The sequence below is a fragment of the Rhinatrema bivittatum genome, chromosome 7 (assembly GCF_901001135.1).
Source record: "Rhinatrema bivittatum chromosome 7, aRhiBiv1.1, whole genome shotgun sequence".
Lineage (NCBI taxonomy): Eukaryota > Metazoa > Chordata > Amphibia > Gymnophiona > Rhinatrematidae > Rhinatrema > Rhinatrema bivittatum.
The window spans coordinates 279,126,654-279,151,759 of record NC_042621.1 but is presented as its reverse complement, the minus strand read 5'-3'; the positions used below and the strand labels follow the sequence as shown (position 1 = coordinate 279,151,759).

Below are 25,106 nucleotides of genomic sequence, written 5' to 3'. Positions count from 1 at the left end.
TTTCCTGACAGTTCTAAGTCATCCCCCCTGAAGTTCCGACGAGCCCTTTTGTGGTATCAGGATGGAGCACCAAGGAGCAACGTGGTGTGCCATTGATGGCGCACAGCTGTCAGGCACTGTGGACCCCAATGTTCTCAGGAGCTCTGAGCTGCCATCCAGTACCAAAGACACTGGGGTCATAAGGCATTGGGGAGAGGGGCACCTCCAGGCTTCGAGCACCAATGGTGCTGACGAGCACTGTCAAGGCTATCATCAGCCAGGGGCGTTGACGATGGACACTATTTAGCTTGCAACATCGACACCCTCAGGCACATAGGTGAGCCTAGGGGAACTGTCGATGGTGCTAGCCATCATCGGTTCCATGGGGCACCTGGTGGCACATTGATGCTGCAGAACCTCCATTTTCAGGCACCGCGGGCATCATCAGTACTACCAGATCATTGATACCTTTGGGTATCAGAGTCTCCTTCAGTGCCACCGACCTTTGACATTTTTGTCCTTCAGTGTTAGCGAGTCATCTGTGCCTTTGGATGCCATGTGCACATTGGGTGCCTCCAGGCTGTTAATGTCCACAGGTGCCTGGGGTGCCATTAATGGCACTGTGTGCTGAACATGTCAAGTGCTTGTGGTGTGGTCAAGCACTGACAAAGCCCTGGGCACAATGTTGTTTGGTGCCATAGATGTGATCTATTGCTTGTGAGCACTGTGAATGCTGAGAGCGTTATTGGCATCATGGATGCCATCACCACTGTGGGCACCGGTGGACATGGTTGGATGCTGCAGGATACCATTGCAGAGCATCATGGGCACTGTCAGTCACCATGGGCTTCCCTGACACTGATATACAACAGAAAGGGCGGTGAAACATTTACAACACCATTTCAAGGGCTGCAATCAGCCTTCTGGAGCGTTATCAGGTACCATGGAGACGATGCCGCAGAATGCCACCCACTATCATGGACCACCATAATCAGAGCCCAGGACGCCGTTCTCACATTGTACATGCTTGACAGTAGAGCACATATGTGCCATCGGGTATGAGGGAAGTTGTCAAATCCTCCAAGCAGCACATGCACTGGCGGGCAGCATTCTTTCTGTTGGTTGCATTGCACAGCTATGCTAGAGATAGCGGGCTCACTATCATCGTTCTGGCCAGTACTGCCTTTAGCTTTTCATACTTCACTGGGTTGACCAAAATGCCTTCCTGCAGACAGGATGGGTAAACTTACCCTTGACAGTGTGGAGCATGGGTGAGCTTCAAGTCTAGCTAAACTTCCTGCTCAGGGGTTTGGGCTAGTGATCCCATTTCAGGGATTACCTTTCATCCCCTAACACTCTTGTTATCTGACTTGGGTGGTCAGATCTGTCTGGTAATTTGGCAAGTAGGGTCTGTGGCTGTTGTTGCTTCTTCTTCCCAGTGTTACTTGGGTTTTCTGCGCAATGTGCCTATCAGCTAATCATTGGACATGCTTCTACAAATGCATTCTGTCCTTCAGATGCTAGTGGAACACAATTTCTTTCTGGAGGGCTCTCTGACCTCAGTTGATTTTTTCAATTGTCTTGTGACACCGAAGGAAACTATGCGGTCTTTGTTCAAGAATTCTCTTCTTGGTTGAGTCTCTAAATGTTTTCCTGTATACAGGAGGATCTAGAACTACTGTGCTTGTCAGAGTTCACTGATCTGAAACCCTGACTGTAATATTTCTGTGAGGCAAAGTATGCTTCTCTCTGGACTTCACATCTTGCCCCTGCCTTAAGCGCCAATGCTATGCATCAGGGTTGTGTCTTTCTGTTCTATGGTTTTCTTTTTGTAGAACCCAACTCTCTTCCTGCCTGGATCTGTTTTTGGGTTGGCTGCCTCACAGGCAAAAGGGAGAAAAGTGTTGCTTTCAGTACTGTGGGGTTTCCCGCTTTGTCTTGCTCGGGCAGCCTAGAATTTGGTGTTATGATCCCGGGTCACGGGATGCCGCGACCGGGCTCTTACCTCTCTCCCAGTCAGCCCCAGAGCAACTCGCAGTGGGCCTCTGATCTGTTTGGGCCGCAGCCTGGCCTGTCTGCGTTGGCATCTCCATGAAGGAGATGCCGCCGAGCTGCTGCACTTCCTGCCGCGACGGCACCATGCACCCTTGACGCGCGCGCACAGAGCCGGCTCATTTAAAGGGACCAGCGCAGGAAATTCAATGTTTCCTTTGAACTGACGTCAGACGCTGGCAACTATTTAAACCTGGCTTACAGTCTCCCTCTTCGCCTTGCAACAAGGTTCACTGTCTTTGTTCTTGCTTGTTCCTGTCCCAGCGTGTTCCTGAGACCTGCTCCAGCCTTGTTCCTGTTCCAGCCCGTCTTTGCCTGCTCCTGTTCCTGCGTCCCCTTGGCTTGTCTTCCTGGCTCCTGACTTTGGCTTGTTCTTCGGTCTCTGCTGCCTGCCGCCTGTCCCGACCCTTGGTTTAAAGAAACAGATCGGAAACCGCTCCAATATTGCAAGTAGTGACCAAAGAGAAGTGGATCGGTAAAAACACCAGGGATTCTTTATTATCACAATCTTTACAAACTGCCCAACTCAGTCCGAGTTTCGCTCATGCGTGAGCTGCTTCAGGGGCTATAATTATAGTGTAGTCAAATAGGTGGATTCCTTATGATGAACTGTAGAAATCACTTAGTCATATTCCAAACTATGGCAAGATGCTCTTCATTTTTGAAAAAGGTTGGCACAGAAGATCTTAAAAAGCATGATCACTGTGTGCAGGCACAAATAGCCATATGAATCCAGAAGTAGTCTAAAAGAGAACAACTTTAGAGCAGCCAACTTTAAGACTCCATTCCAATATGGAATACGAGAATGGAATCGCTGTGCCAGAGGTTGGCAAACGCTGCGTTTGACTACACTATAATTATAGCCCCTTAAGCAGCTCACGCATGAGCGAAACTCGGCCTGAGTTGGGCAGTTTGTAAAGATTGTGATAATAAAGAATCCCTGGTGTTTTTACCGACCGACCCTTGGTTTGCCTCTATGTCTTGCATCTCTGCTGCCTGCCTTGATTTGGATTTATCTTCAAGACCTTCGTCCTCCGGAGACCGCACCTAAATCCAAGCGGCTTGGTTCCTCACGGGCTCCTCCCGGGGGGATCGTGGGCTTCCAGTGGTGAAGTTCCTGTTGGTCTTACGGCTCTGACTTCTTCTTTGGACTCTCTATTCCCGGACCCTGTTCATACCTTCATCCCCAGACTCCGCGCCTAAGTCCAAGACCCAAGATCCCGGGGGATCTTGGGTCTCCAGTGGTAAAGATCCTCTTGGATCTCTGGTTCAAGTCCGCCTCCTGGCTACGACTCTGCTGCGGGTATCCCTTCAGCGCTGCATCACCATCTTCTAGCTGGCCCAAGATTCCACAACCGAAACAGTTTGCAAGCCCATGGATCCAGCGGATCTTTCCGGCCTCCAGGCCATTCCTGGTATTGCCTAGCACCTGCAGCAGCAACAACACTGCCTGGATGTACTAGCTGCAATGGTAGACAGGTTGGCAAACCGCTTGGATTCCACCCCTCTGGTAGCGCCTCCCGCTCCAGTCTCTGTTCCGACTCCTGGCCCGGTGGCCTCTGCGCAGCTACCGGCTCCGCCCCAGTATTCAGGCGATGCCAAACAGTGCTGCGGTTTCCTCAGTGCTACTTACGGTTTACTCTACTGCCTACCCAATTTCCTTTGGATCTGGTAAAAACCAGCTACATCATATCCTTGCTGGACAGGAGGGCCCTGACCTGGGCCTCCTCACTATGGGAGCACAATGATCTCATTCTGGGAAATTTTCAGCACTTTGTAACCACGTTCAAACAAATATTCAATGAACCAGCGTGTAAATCTACGGCAGTTGTTGATTTGCTGCTCCTGTGCCAGGGGTTCCGCCCGTTGGCCGAATATGCGGTCGAGTTCTGCACCTTGGCTACTGAGTTGGACTGGAGAAAGGACAGTCTTCACAGAATCTTCTTAGATTCTGTGAAGACTGTCCTTTCTGTGAAGGCTGTGAAGACTGTGAAGCATCTCTCAAAAATGAGCTGGTGGCCAGAGATCTTCCAGACGACCTTAACAGTTTGACCTAGCAGGCTGAAGGCTTCAACAATGGGCTCGTGAAGGGAGAACGGCCCGAAGACTGGTTACCCTAGCACCTACATTCTCTCGGCCTTTGGCTGCTCCCTCTGCCTCCTCAGGCAATCAAGGTGTAGAGCCCATGCAACTGGGACGAAGCTCTCTGTCTTCTGAGGAGAGGAGACGTCGACGCACGCTAGGCCTTTGCCTACACTGTGGGAATAAGGGGCATTTCTTAGCACGATGCCCTGAACGACCAGAAAACATTTATTGATTCTGGAGCAGGGGGGAACTTTATTCTCATGGATTTGGTACAACAATTACAAATCCCAATAGTCCCTCGTAACCCTCCACTTCAGATTTCTCCATTCATGGCACACCGCTACCTTGGAGTATCTCTGTGTCGACTGTACCTCTGACTCTTCGCACCGGAGTGGTCCATATGGAAGAGATCTTCCTTTTAGTTCTTTAGAAGGCTGTCCATCCTATTGTTCTGGGACTACCATGGCTCCAAGAACATTCTCCTACCATCCACTGGGACACCCTACAGATTGCAGCCTGGAGTCCACACTGCTTCTCGTCCTCCTTCCTGACGATATCCTGGCCTGGACTGGCATTGATGGCTACGTCACTTACTTTACCATCTCACTATGCTGCTTACCAGGATGTCTTTTCTAAAGAGATGGCGGAACTTTTTTCACAGCACCAGCCTTTTGATTGCACTATAGAACTATTGCCTGGCACAACTCCTGCTAGGGGACGGATATACCTGTTGTCTCTTCCAGAGATGCAAGCCATGTCAAAGTACATCAAAGAAAACCTGGATTGTGGATTCATTCGCCCGTCCAACTCGCCAGCGGAGGCTGGTTTCTTCTTTGTTGCTAAAAAGGATGGGTCGCTCTGACCCTGCATAGATTATAGAGGTCTCAATGCTATCACTCGTCGAGACAGGTATCCTCTTCCGCTCATCCCGGAACTCCTAGACCGGCTACAGGGAGCAAAAATCTTCACTAAACTCGATCTCCGTGGCGCTTACAATCTGGTACGAATTCGCCCCGGAGATGAATGGCAGACCGCTTTCAACACACATGATGGGCATTATGAGTACCTTGTTATGCCCTTTGGGCTTTGTAATGCTCCAGCGGTTTTCCAAAACCTAAGGAATGAGGTACTCAGGGACATGCTTCACTTGTCTGTAATAGTCTTTCTAGACGATGTCTTGATTTACTCCAAAGATCTGTCATCTCATCGCCACCATGTGAGACAGATATTGCAATGCCTTAGAGATAATAAGGCTCCAGGGGCGATCCGGGTAACTATAGACCAGTGAGCCTGACTTCAGTGCCGGGAAAAATAGTGGAAACTATTCTCAAGAACAAAATTGTAAAGCATATAGAAAGACATGATTTAATGGAACATAGTCAACATGGATTTACCCAAGGGAAGTCTTGCCTAACAAATCTGCTTCATTTTTTTGAAGGAGTTAATAAACATGTGTGTTGCAGTCTGTGAAGCTGCAGACCAGGTGTGAACCCTTGGGCCGAACTACCCCAAGATAGGGCAGGTCGGGAGACGGAGCCACAGGCAGAGATCTTCACCCGGGAACCAGGAACCCCCCAGGAGGAGCCCGTAGAGTCCTAGAACCTTGGGACTTAGGAGCACAGTGTAAGTCTCTATAGTAGAAGAAGGCCTGGGCAGAGAGAAGGGTAAGGAAGTCCGGTAGGCTGTGGCCTAGTTGGGTCCAGCGGTGCTGGAGCAGATGGTGAGCAGGTACAGAGTCTCTAGCGTGCCGAGCACTGAAGCACGCTGAAGCAATCTGTGAGCAGGAACGGAGTCTGTAGCGTGCTGAGAACTGAAGCAAGCTGTGAGCAGGAACGGAGTCTGTAGCGTGCTGAGAACTGGAACAGACTGTGAGCAGGAATGGAGTCTGTAGCATGCTGAGAACTGAAGCAAGCTGTGAGCAGGAACGGAGTCTGTAGCGTGCTGAGAACTGGAACAGACTGTGAGCAGGAATGGAGTCTGTAGCGTGCTGAGAACTGAAGCAAGCTGTGAGCAGGAACGGAGTCGAACCCAAGTCAGGCCGGCAGCCGGCTGGAGTGGAATCAGGCACGAGCAAGGTCGGTGGCCGGCGGTGAGCAGAAGCGGAGTCAGGAACAGGCTGAAGTCAATGGCAGGCAGCAAGCAGAAGCGGAGTCAGGAACAGGCTGAGGTCAATGGCAGGCGGCAAGCAGAAGCGGAGTCAGGAACAGGCTGAGGTCAATGACAGGCGGCAAGCAGAAGCGGAGTCAGGAACAGGCTGAAGTCAAATCAGGAACGTGGAACAAGTGAAGCGCAACTTAGAACTACTATCCAGTAGCGACCCTCGTTGCTAGGCAATGAGATGGTAACCGAACGCCGGTTAAATCGGGCTTGGGGCGTGGCGTCGTTAAGCCAGGCGTGGCCAGACTTCCGGCGGCTGTGCGTCCATAGTGCGCGTCCTCACGCGCACGCGTGGCGGCAGGGAGGTGAGCCTGTAATGGCGGACGCCCTGAAGGGTCGGCAGAGCTGCGGGAGCGGCGTTTCCAGCACTGTAGGTAAGCGCCGTGCAGAGCGGGTAGAGGGGAAGCGGTGGAGACCGCAACAATGTGGATAAAGGTGAACCGGTAGATGTAGTGTATTTGGATTTTCAAAAGGCGTTTGACAAAGTCCCTCATGAGAGGCTTCTACGAAAACTAAAAAGTCATGGGATAGGAGGCGATGTCCTTTCATGGATTACAAGCTGTTTAAAAGACAGGAAACAGAGAGTAGGATTAAATGGTCAATTTTCTCAGTGGAAAAGGGTAAACAGTGGAGTGCCTCAGGGATCTGTACTTGGACTGGTGCTTTTCAATATATATAAATGATCTGGAAAGGAATTCGATGAGTGAGGTTATCAAATTTGCAGATGATACAAAATTATTCAGAGTAGTTAAATCACAAGCAGACTGTGATACATTGCAGGAGGACCTTGCAAGAATTGAAGATTGGGCATCCAAATGGCAGATGAAATTTAATATGGACAAGTGCAAGGTGTTGCATATAGGGAAAAATAACCATTGCTGTAGTTATACGATGTTAGGTTCCATATTAGGAGCTACTACCCAGGAAAAAGATCTAGGCATCATAGTGGATAATACTTTAAAATCATAGGCTCAGTGTGCTGCAGCAGTCAAAAAAGCAAACAGAATGTTAGGAATTATTTGGAAGGGAATGGTTAATAAAACGGAAAATGTTATAATGCCTCTATAATTGCTCCATGGTGAGACTGCACCTTGAATTCTGTGTACAATTCTGGTCGCCGCATCTCAAAAAAGATATAGTTGCGATGGAGAAGGTACAGAGAAGGGCAACCAAAATGATAAAGGGAATGGAACAGCTTCCCTATGAGGAAAGGCTGAAGAGGTTAGGGCTGTTCAGCTTGGAGAAGAGACGGCTGAGGGGGGATATGATAGAGGTCTTTAAGATCATGAGAGGTCTTGAACGAATAGATGTGACTCGGTTATTTTCACTTTCGAATAATAGAAGGACTAGGGGGCATTCCATGAAGTTAGCAAGTAGCACATTTAAGACTAATCGGAGAAAATTCTTTTTCACTCAACGCACAATAAAGCTCTGGAATTTGTTGCCAGAGGATGTGGTTAGTGCAGTTAGTGTAGCTGTGTTTAAAAAAGGATTAGATAAGTTATTGGAGGAGAAATCCATTACCTGCTATTAATTGAGTTGACTTAGAAAATAGCCACTGCTATTAGTAGCAATGGTAGCATGGAATAGACTTAGTTTTTGGGTACTTGCCAGGTTCTTATGGCCTGGATTGGCCACTGTTGGAAACAGGATGCTGGGCTTGATGGACCTTTGGTCTGACCCAGTTTGGTATGTTCTTATGTTCTTATATATACCTAGATAACTTATCCCACTGAATATCTTTGAATAAAGTTATTCATTTTCTCAATATATTTGTAAATTTTGCGCTTAAAAACAAATTCAACATTTACTAGTCTTCTAGCTGGACCAGGAAACAATATTTATGTATATTTTATTTTAATTAAAATTAAGGAAAAAAAGCATTACTGCTAGATTAAACTTTGAACAGGTCAGATAATAGTAACAATCACTTTTCTTCTTGGGTAATATTCCAGGTAACAATTGAGATAAAATCAAGTTTGGAAGTGACAGAACAAGATGAAAGTTATGTAAAATTGCCTTCTGTTGAAACTACTTGGCTGGACCAGAAACAAGGAGAGGTCTGTATTCCTAAGACAGAGAATAACCAAAGAAAGCTTGCAACTGGGCTGACTCTACCTCATTTGATAAATATGGTTGATCTGTATTCATTATACAAATGGTTGAAAACTACAGTTTGCCTAGAAAATGTACACACCATTATATCCTTTTGGAAAAAGGCACAAGTTTTGCAAATGCCCACAGCAAACAGTGCATGATCTGCTTATCTGATAGACTTGGCAGGGGATGTCGGTAGGGTAGGTGGAAGAGCAGGACTCGGGTGGGGAGGGGTGGCTGGGAAATTTATGTATTGTATTTGTTTTTATCATTTTAATTTGTATCTGAACTTTGTAATCCACATTGGGTGGTTTGGGATTTGCGGTCTATAATAATTTTAAATAAAGAAATAAATGAAATTATTTTTTGGTTGCTTAGCACTCAGAGCTCTATGCACTCAGTGGATCAGTTTTAATCTTGACATCTAATACTCCTCTAATATGGGGCTTTACAGATTTATCACCATATGATTATTTATATATAATGACAGACCATCTTAATAGGCACTGTTAGCCAAAATAAAATGGCCTTCATTTGCCTTCTGGTTAATCATTGGTCTTATGCAGTGGTTCCCAACCCTGTCCTGGGGACTCCCCAGTCAATCAGGTTTTCAGGATATCCACAATGAATATGCATGAGAGAAAATGTGCATGTTATGGAGGCAGTGCATGCAAATGTTCTCTCATGCATATTCATTGTGAATATCCTGAAAACCCGAGTGGCTGGGGGGTCCCCAAGTCAGGGTTGGGAACCACTGGTCTAAACCATTAATGTAACTATTATCCAATTTTTTAAATTTTTTAATGTATGCTTGTAAAATCCAACTTATGTGATTGTTGAAAATACAGTGGCACCTTCGGTATAAAACCCCAACACGGTTTGCATTATGAATGGATGTTCTGCTTTGGGACTCTCCACTGTGTTGCTGGACATATGGAGAGAATTACTGATCCTTTCTTAATGATTATTCTCTGTCGCTATCTCATGAATTCTACAAAGGGGTATAAATCGGACATTTAAAACTCAATTTTTCTTAAGGGCAAAAAAATATCAACCTTCAAACCTATTTTGCACAGGTATGACTGACCTACATTTGGCAACATTTTCACATTATGATGCCAAATATTCTCACTCAGAACTGTTACTTGATTGTATGGCATCTTATATGCACTTCATCATATAGAACAAGAAACTTATAATACAAGGAATGTTTTCATAGTTCTCATATTAATGAATGCTGGCCAGTGTCCAAATTGAGCCCACAAGGGGTCATTGTATTCAAATAAAATATCCAAAATTGTTCTATAGAGCTTGCCAATCATCTCCTCTTGGGAGTGGGGTGACTTGCTGTAGAACACCCCATGTCAAATCTTGGAACAGATGTCCCAAATCTACCCAATATTGTACAATTTGGGCTTGTGTCTTGTGTGTGTGAATGCAGTTCCAGTGTTCCACTTGATAGGCCATAACCATTTGCTTAGTTCTATCCACATAAATGTAGATTTTAGAAGCCTTGCATGTTCAAAAATGGCCACATACATGTGACCAGAAAAAGGGGCAGGGCATTCCCAGTGCCTACATGCTACATGCCACAGCTCTTTTATGGCACAGGAGTCTGGTGTGAGAGATGGAGAGACTCTTTATAGGGAACACAGTCAAACATGGATTTACCCAAGGGACGTCTTGCTTAACAAATCTGCTTCAGTTTTTTGAAGGGGTTAATAAACATGTGGCTGTAGTGTATTTGGATTTTCAGAAGGCGTTTGACAAAGTCCCTCATGAGAGGCTTCTAAGAAAACTAAAAAGTCATGGGATAGGAGGCGATGTCCTTTCGTGGATTACAAACTGGTTAAAAGACAGGAAACAAAGTAGGATTAATGGTCAATTTTCTCAGTGGAAAAGGGTAAACAGTAGAGTACCTCAGAGATCTGTACTTGGACTGGTGCTTTTCAATATGGGGCGGATTTTAAAAGGAGCGCGAATAGCCTACTTTTGTTTGCGCTCCAGGCACAAACAAAAGTACGCTGGATTTTAGTAGATACACGCGGAGCCGCGCGTATCTGCTAAAAACCTGGATCGGCGCGCGCAAGGCTATGGATTTTGTATAGCCGGCGCACGCCGAGCCGCGCAGCCTACCCCCGTTCCCTCCAAGGCCGCTCCGAAATCGGAGCGGCCTTGCAGGGAATCCTCTAACGCCCTCCCCTCACCTTCCCCTCCCTTCCTCTACCTAACCCACCCGCCCGGCCCTGTCTACACCTCCCCCTTACCTTTCTCCGGGGATTTACGCCTCCCGGAGGGAGGCGTAAATCCCCGCGCACGAGCGGGCCTCCTGCACGCCGGGCAGCGACCTGGGGGCGGGTACGGAGGGCGTGGCCACGCCCCCGGACCGCCCCGGGCCGTAGCCACGCCCCCGTACCCGCCCCCAAAACGCTGCTGACACGCCCCCGAAACGCCGCGACGACCGGGCCCGCCCCCCGACACGCCCCCGACACGCCCCCCTCGGAGAACCCCGGGACTTACGCGAGTCCCGGGGCTCTGCGCGCGCCGGTAGGCCTATGTAAAATAGGCTTCCCGGCGCGCAGGGCCCTGCTCACCTAAATCCGCCCAGTTTTGGGCGGATTTAGGCGAGCAGGGCTCTTAAAATCCGCCCCTAAATTTATAAATGATCTGGAAAGGAATACAACGAGTGAGGTTATCAAATTTGCGGACGATACAAAATTATTCAGAGTAGTTAAATCACAAGCGGATTGTGATACATTGCGGGAGGACCTTGCAAGACTGGAAGATTGGGCATCCAAATGGCAGATGAAATTTAAAGTGGACAAGTGCAAGGGGTTGCATATAGAGAAAAATAACCCTTGCTGTAGTAACCCTTGCTGTAGGAGCTACCACCCAGGAAAAAGATCTAGGTATCATAGTGGATAATACTTTAAAATCATAGGCTCAGTGTGCTGCAGCAGTCAAAAAAGCAAACAGAATGTTAGGAATTATTTTAAAGGGAATGGTTAATAAAACGGAAAATGTTATAATGCCTCTATAATTGCTCCATGGTGAGACTGCACCTTGAATTCTGTGTACAATTCTGGTTGCCGCATCTCAAAAAAGATATAGTTGCGATGGAGAAGGTACAGAGAAGGACAACCAAAATGATAAAGGGAATGGAACAGCTCCCCTATGAGGAAAGGCTGAAGAGGTTAGGGCTGTTCAGCTTGGAGAAGAGAAGGCCGAAGGGGGATATAATAAAGGTCTTTAAGATCATGAGAAGTCTTGAACAAGTAGATGTGAATCGGTTATTTACACTTTCAAATAATAGAAGGACTAGGGGGCATTCCATGAAGTTAGCAAGTGGCACATTTAAGACTAATCAGAGAAAATTCTTTTTCACTCAACGCACAATAAAGCTCTGGAATTTGTTGCCAGAGGATATGGTTAGTGCAGTTAGTGTAGGTGGGTTCAAAAAAGGTTGGATAAGTTCTTGGAGGAGAAGTCCATTAACTGCTATTAATCAAGTTTACTTAGGGAATAGCCACTGCTATTAATTGCATCAGTAGCATGGGATCTTCTTAGTGTTTGGGTAATTGCCAGGTTCTTGTTGCCTGGTTTGGCCTCTGTTGGAAAAAGGATGCTGCGCTTGATGGACCCTTAGTCTGACTCAGCATGGCAATTTCTTATGTTCTTGTAAGGCTCAGTCTGATACTCTATATATGGACCATTATAAAGGGGCATTTTGATTCAGAGTGATTTTTTGGGAGGTGGGTTGAGGTTAGGGGGGTGTTGTTACAGACACATTCAGAGGTATCCACTGTAAAATTGACATCATTAAAGAATTTTAGACCTTATAAGTGATGAAAAGAAGTTGATTTGTAGAATGCAGCTAGCAGACACAGCAGTGTACAAATCAACTCCTCTTGTTAGAATTTTCATCTCCCGGAATCAAAGTGCCCCTTACAATGGTCCATATATAGAATATCAGACTGAGTCTTAAAAAGACTGTGTGTCTCTCTCTCTCTCTATCCAGATTCCTGTGCCTTACAGGGAACTGTGGCATAAATTATATAGTCTCTGATGTTTTTCCCCCTCAAATAAGCAATCATCAAAGAAGACGCAAAGACAGAGTATAGTTGTAAAACCTGCCAATTATGATGAAGTAATGCCACTACTAATGGCACAATGTGGGAATACTGTATGACACATTGGTAACAAAATGGGACTATGATCAGAAATGACCGCGGATCCAATATCAGCCATACCCACCCAAGACCAAAACAAACGAGAACAGAGAAAAAAATCAATCTGACTGTATGAAGAGAACCGAGGTGAATAACAAGTATAATCCAGACCTGTAGCGTTTTGCTCCCTCCAAACATCCATCAGGTAGAAGCGGGATATCATATCCTTCAAGGATTCTGCTACACCACTCGCCTGGCCCCGGAAGATCTGTCCAGCCTGGGGTCCAGACAAACATTCCAGTCTCCCCCTGCAATAAGAGGGTGTGAGGTGAAGTCCTTGAACCGATCCTGCAACTGAGTAAAAGCCTTTCTGACCCACATTAGGACCATATACATTGGCTAAGGTAAAATATTTCCCATTGAGGGAGCACTCCAAAAAGATAAATCAACCCTCCATATCCTTGTGGACCCTATGTACGAGAAGGGGCACCACTTTATGCTTCCTATAATTCTAAAAGCCGAGAGATAAATTCTACTCGACCCACCCAGTCCCAAGCCAGCTTGTCATGCTCACTATCAGTTAAATGTGTTTCCTAGAGAAGAACTACCTGCGCCCTCTTCTTGAAGTAGTCTAAAATTCTCCAGCACTTAATAGGAGATCCTATTAAGGGAGAACAATTTGAGAGAGAGATTAGCCATGAAAAAAGGGAAAAAACAAAGCCTTACTTTGCACAATGTGAGAAAGAGAGCCACTAGGCGTGCCTGACCTTAGTTTTATATTACTCCAACTTTTCATAATTAACTTTGGAAAAAAACCTCACCCTGAACTCCCACCCCTCATCCCCTCCCTTACCTATAGACCAGAACATCCCTACACCTAAAAAAGGCAACCAACAGGATGACATGCCGATAGCCCCACCCTCCCAACCCCTCTCCCCCCAAGAAAAAAATCAGGACAAGTGGGGGGAACATCTGAGACCCTTTTTTTCCAAAAAACAACCGAACCCACACAGTCACCCATCCCCTCTTTTTTACAAAAAAAACCTCCACCCTCACAATTACCCCTGCCCATGTGTCCAAGTCAAAACCCTTCATGTCCAGAAGAAGATGATAATGTCCAGCTCGAGAAGTATATCATCAGGACAGTAAGATGAATATCATGAAGCCTTCCAGGAGTAACAAATGAGACTCCACCACAAGGATGACGTACTCCAAAGAGGCATAGCTGTGCCTAAGAATGGATCAAGCCTACAGTGCAGAAGATTGAATAAGCAGTATGTTTCTGGGCAAGAGTAGGCAAGGAAAAAACATCCCAAAGTAAAACCTCCAACATCTATATCACTTCCCACAGCATCATCCACCCGCAACCACCCGAGTATCCCCCCACCTCAGCAACCAAATGCATCAAAGAACAATCGTTCAGAACATAAACAGCTCATTTCCTGCACAGAGCATAACCAAACCATACCATCCCACCATATAGGGGAGCATAAAAAGGAAACATCTCTGATAGGCTCCCTGATTAAGGGCATATGAAAAAAGAAAGAAAAGATATAGAGCCTCCAAGTTCTTCATTCAAGGAGGCAGCAGTGGCTCTCTGCACTTTCTGCAATAGCTCACGAGCGGCCTGCACCGATTCACAGATCTCTGATTTGCCTCCATGTGTCACCCTTAGGCATGCTGGATACAACATAGCGTAGCTCAAGGCTAAATTGCAAAGCTCCTTTTTAATGTCCACAAATGCAACCCTGCACCTTAGCTGAGTAATCCCAAAAAATGAAGATGCGATGCTCCTTGAACTTGATTTCATTGATCTTTCTGCTAGCATTGAGAAGATGACATTTATCTTGGTAGTTATGTACTCAGATAATCACCGCTTGTGGTCTGTCATTCGCCTTAGGTGGAGGTGCCAGGGCCCTTTGGGCCCGATCGAGCTTCACCCTGCCCCCCTTGAAGGAAACATTCAGCAGAGAGGGTAGCCACATGGAAAAGAACCTCACAGGGTCCGTGTTCTCTGCATGCTCTGGAATGCCTATGATACGGAGGTTGTTATAATGACTCCGATTCTCAAGGTCATCCTGTTTTTCGACCGCTGACTTCTATCCTCATTCCAGAACCTCAAGTCACTGCCGTGTCATAGTGAGGGACATTTCCATTTCTTCCACATGCTCTATTAGGTTATCTAGATGTGCTGTGGTTTCCCCCACTGTGGGGACAGGGAGCACAAGATGAAATCGCTATGCACCTCCAACACTGCACACCACATTTTATGGCTCAGGCTGGTGACATCACTGAAGGATCTCTCACTTCTCATGGCTGCTCCAGATGTCAATCCACAGTGGCAGGGAGTGCAAGATGAAATCACTATACAGGAGACCACCAACACTCTCTCTCCAACCATATTGGGGTTTTATACCGAAGGCACTGCTGTGTTTTCAACAATCAGATAAGTTGGATTTTACTTGCATAAATTAAAAAATTTGAAAGTGGCTACATTAATGGACTAGACCAATGATTAAACAGTAGGCAAATGAAGGCCATTTCATTTTGTCCAAGAGTGCCTATTATGAAGGGATAATATTATACATAATGTTATGCCCCTCACCTCTGTTCCAAGGACCCGAGATAGAACTTCCTCTAACTCTGGACTGCCTTTATAAGTCCCCTAGCCAGGAGTTCCTGTGGCACTGGCTGATGTCACATCTTCCAGGAGTATATAAGGAAGTCTCTTGCAACCAGACAGTGCCTCCGCAACAGATCTCCTGGTGCCCTTCTGTTCTAGTTTACATTGCTATCCTTGTCTTGTTCCTGCCTTGTACTTTGTCCTGTTGGTCGTATCTGTCTTGTCTATTTTGTTTGTCTCAGACTGACTTCCTGGATCCTGACCCTGGCCTGGCCTCTGTCCTTCTGCTGTATGATGCCTGCCCTGACCTCTGGCTTGTTACCTGTTCTGCTGTCTGCTGCTTGTCTTGTTGTTTGCCACCTGCCTCTACCACACTTACCTGGACTCTTCTCTGGGATTGCCCTGGGGACCCATCTAGGTCCTGCTGGCCCTTGGAACCCAAGGGCTAATCCTGCGGGGAATAGGGTTGGTATAGGTGAAGTTCCAGTTGGTACCGCCACAGGGTTTCTCTGCTAGCCGACGGGGTAGGACTAGTTGGTTTGCTCACTAGGTAATGTCAACCCCATCCCTTGGCACTAGGGGTCCACTTCTCCACATAAATAATCATGTGGTGAAAAATCTATAAAGTTCCATATTAGTGTAGTAATGGATGTCAATATTGTTTTTTCCTCTACATGACAGACACCATACGTTATCAGTTTTAATCATGCCAGCTTCCAAGTGCCCCTGAATATACTGAGGCCAATATTCAAAAAAGTCTAGATCAGCTAACTTATCCAGCTAAAGTTAGCGAATAAGTTAACCTAGATATTCAGCTGGATACATGCCCGGTTGTATATCCCCAAATAAAATTCTCTGGCTACTTTTAGCCTGACAACTTTAAACATATCTGGTTAGTTTTGGATTATCACTGGTTAGGTTTCAAGTTATCTAAGGGAGCTGGATAACTATACTTAACAAGCTATATTCAAAAAGTGTTTGTTCAGCACTGCGTATGTCTTGTAGCACTATAGAAATTTTTAGTAGTAGTAGTGGTGACTGTTAAAAAAAAAAAAAAAGTGATGCCTAGGCCTGGTGGCCAAATTCCATACCCCCACACAATATGTAGAAAAATGGGCCCTGTTGGACCAAGCTTCCTCCTCTCTTCCTGCCTGCCCACTCTCTGGGTCAGCAAAATCTGTAACCAATGCTCCCTTCTCTTCCTCCCATACTTCAACCCCCAACCCACCCGTAACCTTCATAAACCTCTCTTGTGCCAAGATTGCAATACGCTTGTACTGGAAGTGTGATCTACCATTGTTGCTATTCTGACAGCAATGCTGGTAGCTTACACTTCCGGCATTGCTGTCACAGCAACTCTGAAAGTTGCTGGGATTGTGGTACAAGCGTATCGCAATCTTGGCATAAGAAAGGTGTTTGTGAAACTACCGGGTGGATGGCAGGGTTAGGGTTGGGGTGGGAGGGAGGGAAGGCATTGCTTACAGATTTTGCCAAATCGGGGAGGAACTGTGGGGGGAGAGAACCACCCGTTGGACCCCTACCGGTTTTATAGGGGTGGGGGGTCTCAGCCCAGCAGGACTCAATTATTACATATTGCATGAGGATATGGGAATCGGGTCATCAGACCTATGTATCACCTTTTTTTCCCCACTGTCACTACAGAAACACTGCCACTACAGAAACAACCTTCATATCCCACCAATGAAGTCAGCATTAAGTAAAAGAGCTTTCTCCACAGCTGGTCCTAAACTCTGGAACACTCTCCCATCAGAACTCAGATCAGTACAATGCTCCACGACTTTTAAAAAAAGACTCAAGACTTGGTTATTCAACAAAGCTTTCCCATAACAACAAACTGCGGATTATCCCTGCCAATGATACTTTCCATGGTAACCCTCTAAAGAACTATTTAGATCATCTCTCGAAATCACATGAACTTTTGCAGTCTAATATCAAAACCCAACCTTATACCTATCAACTGTCTATCTAGCCTACATTAGGCACCGTAGCTTTTAATTATGTTATTAACCCCATATATCTTAATCCAAGTTATTTCAACCTGTTCATTGTAAGACATTTACTTGTCAATGTTATTGTTTAGAATGTGAACCGAATTGATCAGTAATTTTGTTTACTGGAAAGTCGGTATATAAAAATGCTAAATAAATAAATAAATACATTCTTTTGAATATAATGAGTTAAGTATAAAGTTGTCTGGGAATTAGCTAAAAACTTATTTGGCTAATCCCTAATATTGGAGTTAGCCAGATACGTTTCCCAGCTAACTCATTCTTGCCCCAGAACATACCCAAAATGCTCAGTTTTCATTCATCTAATTTTTAACCGGATAAGTACTGACGATATTGAAAACTTGACTTTTAGCCGGGTAACTTTTGAGTTATCTGGCAAAATGCCTTTAAATATAGCCTCACTATGTGCAGATGAGATTATATCTTTTGATGCGTATTGTTGTGCTATATTTAGTCCTGGAGGAATTCTGTGCTACTAAGGAATGCAGAATTTGTGCAGAATTCCCCCTTCCTATAGATTTCCCCCTTCACCTTGCAGAATCCAGACCACAACACTGCTCAGAGCACCACCGCAGGCAGGACTGTGGCAATAATAAATATTTGCGAGCTTTGCCGGAAGATCATGGAAGGCAGCATGCACAGGTCAGGCTAGCAGGAGGCAATACTATTCCTGAGACATTGGCATCAGAGCTATCACGAGGGGGGGGGGGGGAGAGAGAGAGAGAGAGAGAAGTCCTTGCTAAGTGAAAAAAGGCTTATACTGGATTGCACTGAAATGCAGAATGATAATTTACAAAAAATATTGTATTATGACAAATGTACAGAATTTAGAAATTGTGCGCACAGAATTTTTAAAATTTTTAGTGCAGAATTTTCAATTTTTTGGTGCAGAATTCCCTCCGGAGTATATATTTTAGAGGTTGCATAGACTGTATACAGACCCATTGTTGATGGATTAGGGCTTCTGTTAAGTAATGTTTACTACAATACTAGAAAGCTATGAAAATGTATTTTGTTTTGTTTAACTTTGTTGTACCACACCCTGAGCACCAGCAATGATGTGGCATGTTTTGAATATTTTAGATAAATACAAACCCAATCATTCAAAAATAATATACTGTTATCCTGTGACATGCCACAGATGCCCACCATAACATGGACATTTATGACTTATTAATTACTTCCTACCATTAAATCATAGATGTGTTTACTTTCTAGGCTATTAAACAGGAGACAGAGAAGTTTGCTCAGTCGAGGAAAAAACTGAAAACAGAAATTAAAGAGCTTCGTAAGACTGTGAGTGTGAAAAATAAGCTACAGGTGCTCAAAAGTTGTATAAAGCTGTAGGCTTCTGTTCAGTAAGGGTCCTTGGCACTGGATCTGCGCAGAGGGCAAAATTCTGCAGGATGGCACTTTCTTGTATAGATAGCATAAAGGAACTAAAGTGGTTAGCCCCATCTATCAGTCTGTGAAATTTTAAGGCAGCTCTAGAGCTTGGGAAAATCTTTTCTATCACATAATATGTCACTATATCCAAGTTAAATAGTTAAATTATACAGATTATATTACATAATTTTATTAATTACAATGTTAAACTATACTATATTATTTATTATCATTATGTTAAATTGTCATCCAGTTATATTGTTCCATATGTGCCACTGTTCTATGTAAAGCCCCTTATCTCTGTTGGGCAGTTTATCGTTATATGTAAACCGGAGTGATTTGTAGTCTCTATAAGAACCTCGGTATATAAAATTAAAAATAAATAAATAAATAAATACAATATCACATCCATAAGTATTACTATATAAGGATGTTATTGGCAAAGAACAACTATAGGCAAATAATTATCCTATTTAAAAGCATGCAACTGGCTGGCTGGATGGCTAAGTGGCAGTGCTGTGCACTGGCTGAACCTGGCTTCTGCTGCTTGGATTTCAATCACCACATTCAGGGTGAATGCATACTAAGCTTTGGAAGAAGCCTCTTTCTAGTGTTCCCTGACCAATGACTATCACTATAATAGCTGGGTTGTTGCTGCAATGGAGGGTTAGAAAAGTTAGGGGGAAAAAAACAAACAATCATTAGTTGTGAATGTCTCCATGGCCAGTAGTGGCTGGTTTTGATCGAGCTAAAAGTCCAAAATAGGATAATACTGCTGTGCCAAAAAGAGAGAGAAAAAAAGTGTAGCTAGTTCTCTAGACTGTCTGACACTGTAAGATTTTAATATTTAACCTTCCCAATAAGAGAATGCCTTTCTTCAATAAACAAATATAAATATTCATTCAAATGTTCATCTAGTGGCCAAAATCTCTTTACAAAGCTGAGAAATTCAGGTGGACTGCGTTCTATTGCTTTGTGACTCCCACAAATTAAACATCATTATGTTTAGTATAGCTAGTTCATTCTCACAGGACAAGCAGGATGGTAGTCCTCACATATGGGTGACATCATCAGGATGGAGCCCAATCATGGAACACTTTTGTCAAAGTTTCTAACACTTTGACTGGCACCACTGAGCATGCCCAGCATGGTACCAACCCTACATCCAGCAAGGGTCCCCTTTCAGTCTCTTTTTTTCCGCGCAGCTCTTGCCACGCGGAGTTAGGAGCTCTTCCACGGTTTCCTGACAGGAAAATATTCTTCAGGAAAAAGTTCAAGTTTTTCAAAGATTTTCACCCCGGCTGGGGTCCCCCTTGTATACTGTCGATACCAGTGTCCGTTCGGTAAGTTTTACTACCTTTTCGGTCAGTTACTGACAGATCCAACCTTTGGGCCGGAAGTCATCTAACTCGCCGTGGCTTAAATTTGACGACGATGATGGCGATGGGTTTTCGTAGGTGCCCAGACTGTCCGAGGACAATGTCCATCACCGACCCTCACCAGGTTTGTGTGTTGTGCTTGGGCCCTATCCATGATGTAGATTAGTGTAGATTACTGTGCCCAATTGACCCCTAAAGGGCGTCGGGCTCATTTGGAAAAAATGGTTTTATTCCATTCCAAACAGGTTTCTTCATCAGAAGCTTCGAAGTCATCGACACCGTCGCCAGCCAAGTCCCGTCACCGGTTGGATACCGATGACCCTCAACCCGCATCGAGGACTTCGGCTTCTGCTTCTTTGGCGCCAGACACCAGTAAGGGCGACCATAGGGAAAAGCATCGTCATCAGCATCGCAAAACCTTACCATCTGATCCGAGCGCACTGGTGGCCTCCACTTCCACTTCCAAAGAGCCACCAAGGAAGAAGGCCCGTGCCGAGGAGCCTCAAACCTTCTCAGTGCCGGGTTCACCGAGGCGTCCCTTGCCTTCGGGGGAGGCACCGACCGATACTCCACCTATACCGGTGGTTGTTCTGGCGGTGCCCATCCAGCCTCCCACTCCGGACCTGGTCTTAACAATGCCAGCGTTCCATGAGGAACTGAACCGGATGGTTCAGGAGGCAGTGGTGCAAGCTCTCCATGGACACCCGATTCCATCGGCACAGATACTAGCTCCAATTCTGATGCCGGATCCGATGCCACCGATGCATAACAGGATCGATGCCCTCATTGGTGCTTTGCCTTCGGCACCAAGGAAAACACCGTTACCTCCGAGTCCTTCGATGCCCATTCCCCTCTCTTCAGGTGAGGGTGAATCGCCGATGACAGACCCGATGCCAGGACCTTCTGGAGTGTTACCACCGACGAGGCCATCAAAGTCATCGAGTCTTTCAGGACCACTTTTGCCACTGATGCCCAATCGACCTCTATCGATGCTGACACCAGTGCTACCGGTACAGCCAACCGGGACCTTCGGTGCCCAAACCTCCTCCGGCCGGGGGAGGTCCATTTTTGACCTCTGGAGAACCATTAGGTGCTGGGGATCAGCCCTATCATCCTTGGTCTGATGACTCTTCTGATTCCCAAGACACGGGTGATAGTCCATCAGAGCCTTCTCCTCCCGAAGTCTCCGCCAGAGGACCTCTCTTTTATAAGTTTCATCAAAGAGATGTCGGAGTCTATACCATTCACTCTCCAGACTGACGAAGACTCCAGACATAAAATGTTAGAAGTCCTTCAGTTTGTTGATGCACAGAAGGACATAATGTCCATACCTGTCCATGAGGTCCTCCTTGACCTCCTTCAATGCAATTGGGAACATCCAGGAACAGTCCCCCTGGTAAACCGTAAAACTGATTCTACGTATTTGGTCCAAGCAGCACCCGGATTCCAGAAGGCTCAACTTTCTCACCGTACAGTGGTGGTCGAGTCCGCCTAGAAAAAAGCCAGAAGGCTAAGACCTCATTCGTCTACACCTCCAGGAAAAGAAAAGAAATTCCTTGACACTTTTGGGTGTAGGGTCTTCCATGGAGACATGGTAATCTCCCGTATTGCAGCTTACCAACTTTACATCTCGCAATACAACAGGAACCTGTTCAAACAGCTCCAAGATCTTTCTGACATCCTTCCTGACCAGTTCCAGGACTAGCTCAATGCCATTCTTAAGAAAGGTCTAGATGTTGATAAACATGAGGTGCGCTCCGCTTATGACATCTTTGACACAGCCACCAGAGTGGCAGGATGGGATAAGTGCTAGGAGGTGGGTCTAGCTTAAGTCTTCGGATCTGCATTCAGAGGTTCAAGAGAGGTTAGTTGACCTCCCCTGTACGGGAGATAACCTCTTCGGTGAGAAAATTCAGGAGACTGTTGCTCAACTTAAAGACCATAATGAGACGCTACACGGCTGGGCACATGGAGTTCTCCACTTCTTCTAAACACCCATTCCAAAAGGAGGCTAAACGAACCACCTTTAAGGCTCGCAGACACTACCCACCTCAGACTCAGTCTCGCCCGTCTAGACCATATCATAAGTCTCAACCTTGCCAGCCTAGGCCTCAGAAGACGCAGCCTTCTCCACAGCCTGGTCCTTCCTCTGGTTTTTGACTGCCTAATAGAGAGCAAATGTCCACCTCCGCCACTGCCGCAATTGCCAGTGGGCAGCTGTCTCTGCCACTTCATCAACATCTGGCACACGGTCACCACAGACCAGTGGGTCCTATCGGTAATAGCTCAAGGTTACCATCTCAACTTTTTGTCCATTCCGTCGGACTCCCTGCCTCATCCGACATGGAGTTCCGCCGACCACTCTCCACTTCTAGAGGAGGAAATAAGATCCCTTCTTCAAGCCAATGCCATAGAACAAGTTCCTTCTCCACAAAGGGGAAAAGGCTTCTACTCCCGATACTTCTTGATACCAAAAAAGTCCGGAGGCATTCGTCTGATATTAAATCTTCGGGCCTTGAACAAGTATTTAAGAAAGGAAAAGTTCAGGATGGTAACCTTGGGCTCTCTCTACTCCCTCTGATTCAACAGGGAGATTGGCTTTGCTCTCTGATCTAAAAGATGTGTATATGCACATAGCAATTACCCCGTCTCACAGAAAATACCTCCGATTCCTCGTCAGAAAGAAGCACTTCCAGTACCGAGGGCTTCCATCGGCCCCTCGTGTCTTCACAAAATGCCTGGCAGTAGTAGCCGCATACTTAAAGTTACTGGGCAGTCACGTCTATCCTTATCTAGACGACTGGTTACTGAGGACTCAGTCTGCGGAGGCAGTTCTTCAATCCCTCCATCTAACCTTGTGACTACTACTGAACTTGGGATTTCTAGTAAATTATCAAAAATCCAATCTGACTCCGTCCCAGTCTCTCTCCTTCATTGGAGTGGATCTCAACACTATCCAAGCAAAGGCTTTTCTTCCCAGGGACCGAGCTCATACGCTTGCAGTGCTTCGCACACTATACAGTCTCACCGAACCATGACTGCTCGTCGTGTTCTCGTCTTGCTGGGTCACATGGCGTCCTTGGTCCATGTTTCACTGATGGCTTGACTCGCCATGCGAGTAACGCAGTGGACATTAAAATTCCAGTGGTCTCAGGCCCACCATCCAGTGTCCAAAATTGTCCATGTCACCAGGCAGCTTCGTCTCTCACTAGCTTGGTGGGTCCAGGAATCCAATCTGCTCATAGGATTACCTTCCAAGCTTCAGAACCTCAGATTATTCTGACTACAGATGCTTCCACCCTGGGTTGGGGAGCACATGTCCACAACCTACGGACTCAAGGAACCTGGTCTGCAGCAGAAGCACGACATCAGATAAATTTTCTGGAGCTCAGGGCGATTAGATATGTCCTTCTTGCCTTCAAAGATTGCTTATCCAACAAGGCAATCCTAATCCAAATGGACAATCAAGTAGTGATGTGGTATATCAACAAGCAGGGTGGAACTGGCTCCTACCTACTCTGTCAGGAGGTAGTGCAGATCTGGGCTCTAGCTCTATGTCATTCCATGCTACTGAGAGCAACTTACCTGGAGGGCATGGACAATGTACTAGCAGACAAACTCAGTCGCACATTTCAACCCCACGACTGGTCCCTAAACCCTACGGTGGCGGAACGCATATTCCAGAAATGGGGATATCCAACGATAGATCTCTTTGCGTCGATCCACAATCACAAAGTGGACAACTTCTGCTCCCTACATTGCAGTCCCAGGAGTCCACCAAGGGATGCATTCGCTCTCTCTTGGACATCAGGCCTCCTGTATGCCTATCCCCCGCTTCCAATCATAAGCAAGACTCTCTTGAAGCTACGTCGAGACAAGAGTCTCATGATTCTCATAGCCCCATTCTGGCCGCGACAGGTGTGGGTTCCTATCCTTCGTGACCTCTCTGTCCACCCACAAATTCTCCTGGGCGCAGATCCGTCTCTGATCTCTCAGAATGCCAGGCATGTGCGACATCCGAACCTCCAGGCGATGGCGCTGACAGCTTGGATGTTGAAAGGCTAATTTTATGGCCTCTCAACCTCTCAGACTCTGTATCCCAGGTCTTAGTAGCTTCATGAAAGCCTTTTACTTGGAGGTCTTATCATTCTAAATGGAAACAGTTTTCATTGTGGTGCACATCAAAGGACTTGAATCCCTTTACCTGCCCCACAACGAAGTTTCTAGACTACCTTTGGCACCTCTCGGAGTCGGGTCTCCAAACTTCCTTCATTAGAGTACATGTCAGTGCGGTGGCCACCTTCCATAAAGGGTATAAGGGATGTCTCTATTTCAACGCAACCCTTAGTAGTGTTTCACCTCAAGTCCCCTCTCCTTGCCCCGGCCCCTGCTTGGGACCTTAATGTGGTGTTAGCACGACTTATGACACCTCCATTTGAGCCTCTGCACTCCTGCGAGTTATGGCATCTCACTTGGAAGGTGCTCTTCCTCCTTGCCTTGACTTCCACTCGCAGGATCAGTGAGCTACTTACCCCCCTTACACAAAATTCCTTCATGATCGGGTGATCCTTTGCACTCATCCAAAATTTTTGCCTAAAGTGGTCTCTGAGTTCCATTTAAATCAAACCATAGTTTTGCCTACTTTCTTTCCCAAACCCCACTCACATCCAGGTGAGCGGGCTCTATATTCCTTGGACTGCAAGCGTGCGCTAGCCTTTTATTTGGAACGCACTGCAGGCCATACGAAGTCCACGCAGCTATTTGTCTCCTTTGATAAAATTAAACTGGGAATCCCAGTGGGAAAGCAGACCTTGTCCTCCTGGCTGGTGGACTGTATTTCCTTCTGCTACCAACAAGCAGGCCTTCCGCTTCAGGGACGCGTTAAAGCGCACTCCATTAGAGCAATGGCAACGTCGGTGGTACACCTTCGGTCTGTACCTCTTGCTGACATCTGCAGGGCTGCTACATGGAGTTCTCTCCATACCTTTGCAGCTCATTATTGCCTGGACAAGACTATCTTGTCCAGGCAATTTATTCTCAGCTTAATACCCAACTTCCTTCCAACAGCCCGCTGGGAATTTCAGGCTGCCCTCTTCCAAAATCAGCCCTGTTGTGCTGTTGCACATCTTTGGGTGCTTTTGGTACATTG

General features: G+C 46.1%; 1 protein-coding gene across 1 annotated transcript in view; it reads left to right on the top strand.

Moving 5' to 3' along the window:
* Positions 1 to 25,106, top strand: part of CFAP43 (cilia and flagella associated protein 43) — a 368,309-nt gene that overhangs the window by 161,449 nt on the left and 181,754 nt on the right. The window contains 2 exon segments of the mRNA XM_029610740.1: positions 8,229 to 8,333; positions 18,411 to 18,488. Coding sequence (XP_029466600.1) covers positions 8,229 to 8,333; positions 18,411 to 18,488 — 183 coding nt within the window.